The sequence below is a fragment of the Gossypium hirsutum genome, chromosome A10 (assembly GCF_007990345.1).
Source record: "Gossypium hirsutum isolate 1008001.06 chromosome A10, Gossypium_hirsutum_v2.1, whole genome shotgun sequence".
Taxonomy (NCBI): Eukaryota; Viridiplantae; Streptophyta; class Magnoliopsida; order Malvales; family Malvaceae; genus Gossypium; species Gossypium hirsutum.
The window spans coordinates 105,082,333-105,085,013 of NC_053433.1; the positions used below are offsets into that span (position 1 = coordinate 105,082,333).

General features: G+C 29.4%; 1 protein-coding gene across 1 annotated transcript; it reads left to right on the forward strand.

Moving 5' to 3' along the window:
* The first annotated feature begins 919 nt into the window (after nt 1-919).
* Nucleotides 920-2,005, forward strand: LOC107915140 (aquaporin SIP1-1). The gene has a single exon (XM_016844288.2). The coding sequence runs from the start codon at nt 1,195-1,197 to the stop codon at nt 1,924-1,926; it is 732 nt and encodes a 243-aa protein (XP_016699777.2). The 5' UTR covers nt 920-1,194; the 3' UTR covers nt 1,927-2,005.
* The last annotated feature ends 676 nt before the right edge of the window (nt 2,006-2,681 follow it).

Here is a 2,681-nt window from a genome sequence, read left to right on the forward strand (position 1 = left end):
CCTTACTATGTGTATAACAGTGAAGCAATCATTTTTTTCCTGATAAAAGAAAGTTCAAAATACCAATTTTATTTTGAGCTTCAAAAATTGAGAAGATTTTGAGTGGGAAGAAAAGAGATATGGATTAGGTATTTATAGAATAGAAGTCGATAATTATAAGAGTCGACTTCCATTTACGAAATGATTTTATTGAGACAATAGGTAAATAAATTTATGATAACTATTATATTGTTGAAATTTTATGTGTTATAATCATATTAAATATAGTATATATTTACATAAATTTTGATAGGGTGAAATATATTTATCTATACTATTACTATTATTTAATTCTTGAATGAGTTAATGTTACGAGTCAGTCAAGCATTAATTTAATTAAAAAAATTAAAAAAATCATTTCATATTTAAAATAAGATACATTGTTAATGAGCACTTTAGTTTCTTATTTAAAAAAATAAAAAAATAAAAATTTTGATATTTGAGCCACACCAATATCATTGGTAAACATTAAATTTACCATTCAAGTAAAAATTTATTTTGATTTTTACAAATGTTTTAATTTTATTATGCTTATTTTATTACCTCCATCAATATTATATATATTAATAATGTTATTAATTAAGTTATTGTCACAAATTAATTTGACACTAACTTAAGATTGATGTATTCATTTAGTATTCTTAAATTGATGTATTTATGAATTTAAAATTTGTTTCACATGTATTTAAATCTATTTTTGATTTTAATATATTACATATTTCATGTATTATTAATTAATTTTAAATCATACATTTATTATTTATTTTATATTATTTTTAAACATCAATTTATTATTATAAATACATAAATTTTACATGCATATAGATGTGGCTTCCAGATAGAATTTTTAGATTATTATTATTATTATTATTATTAAAATCTTTAAGAATTGACTGTTATATTAAACTCAGATTATTTCGGAAACAAGCCTAAGTCATTATAAAAAAAGGGCCTTCCAACACTTTTTTTCTTTCTTTCACAAAACTCAAAAATTAAAACAAATCCCTTCTTTGAGAAAAAAAACTATATTTTAATAAAGAAAAAAACCATAAAAAATAAACAAATAAATTTGAAGACCAGGGAAAGAAAAGGGAGGCTGAAGATTCCCATTCAGAGGCTGTCTCCAGGCTAAAACAGAGCTCAGTATCAGCAGCCATGGGAATCATAACGATAGCCATTGGAGACGCCTTGTTAACCTCGATGTGGGTATTTTCCATGCCGCTCTTAAAGATTTTCACCTCCAAAATCGTCGGTTTCCTCGGCGCCCAAACGTTGCCTTTGGCGACTCTTATGGTCTCGACGGTCTTAGTCAGTATTTTAGTCATGATTTTCAGCTTTATCGGCAACGTTTTCGGCGGCGCAAGCTTCAATCCCGCGGCTTCTATGACTTTCCACGTTGCGGGTCTCAAGAAAAACGACTCCATCCTCTCCATGGCCGTCAGATTCCCAGCTCAAGCCGCCGGTGGAGTCGCAGGCGTCAAGGCAGCTCTGGGTTTGATTCCCGCGGAATACAGCAACACCCTGACCGGACCTTCCCTGAAAGTGGACTTACACACCGGAGCCGTCGCAGAAGGACTGTTTACATTCGGACGAAGCCTTGCACTGCTGCTGATAATGTTTATGGGTCCAAAGAACGGGTGGGTTAAGCAATGGTTGGTGTCTTTAGCGACGGCGATTTTGGTTCTAACGGGCTCCAGATTCACGGGAGCTCCCATGAATCCTGCAAGTGCATTTGGATGGGCATATGTTAATAATCGACATAATTCATGGGAACTGTATTATGTTTATTGGATTGGTGCTTTGTTTGGGGCAACTTTGGGAGCTTGGGTTTTCAGATTCATGGTTTCTTTGCCACTTCCACCACCAACCAAGCAGAAAAAAGCTTGATTTTTAGGTAAATGATTGACTAGTTTTATTAAAAATAAAAAACCTTCCTTTATTAATAAATCCTGGCATTTATGATTCACTTGTTTCTTTTACTGTAAATTATTTGTGGATTACTTTATCAAACATTAAATTAAATAGGATGGTTGAATTAATAAAGACAGATCATATGAAAGTAATTTTTGTTGTTTAATTTGAATGTGTATGAAGGATGGGTAGGAATGGTAGGTAGTAGGCTTTGGTTCCATTATAATGCTCACTTACCTCAATTTGCCTTTCTTCCACAAATAAATAAATGACTTACCCCTAAATTTCTAATTTACATTTATATTTTACTATTTCTATTTTCTCTTCAAATATTATCAATAGATTCTATTTATTTTTTACAAATATATTTATGTAATAAATATATTTTTACAATATATTAAGGGTTATGTGCTTAAAAAAAATGTTTCTAACTCCAAAATCACTTTTAGAAGAAAAGCTGTGCAGAACAATTACTTTTGACTGGAAATTTTGGCTTTTTAGAAGTACTTTTTATAAGCACTTTTGAAAAAGAAAAGTTAAAACTTTTAGCTTTTCTTCCCCAAAAATAATTTTAGTGCTTATTTATTTTTTCACCCCTCCAATAATATATAGTACTTTTCTTTTTTTTTCTTGGTACTTAATTATAAATGTGTTAAAATCATTAATTAAAAATAAAAAATATCTTTTAAAATATTAATTACAAATATTTAGTGGTTATATTTAAATATTTA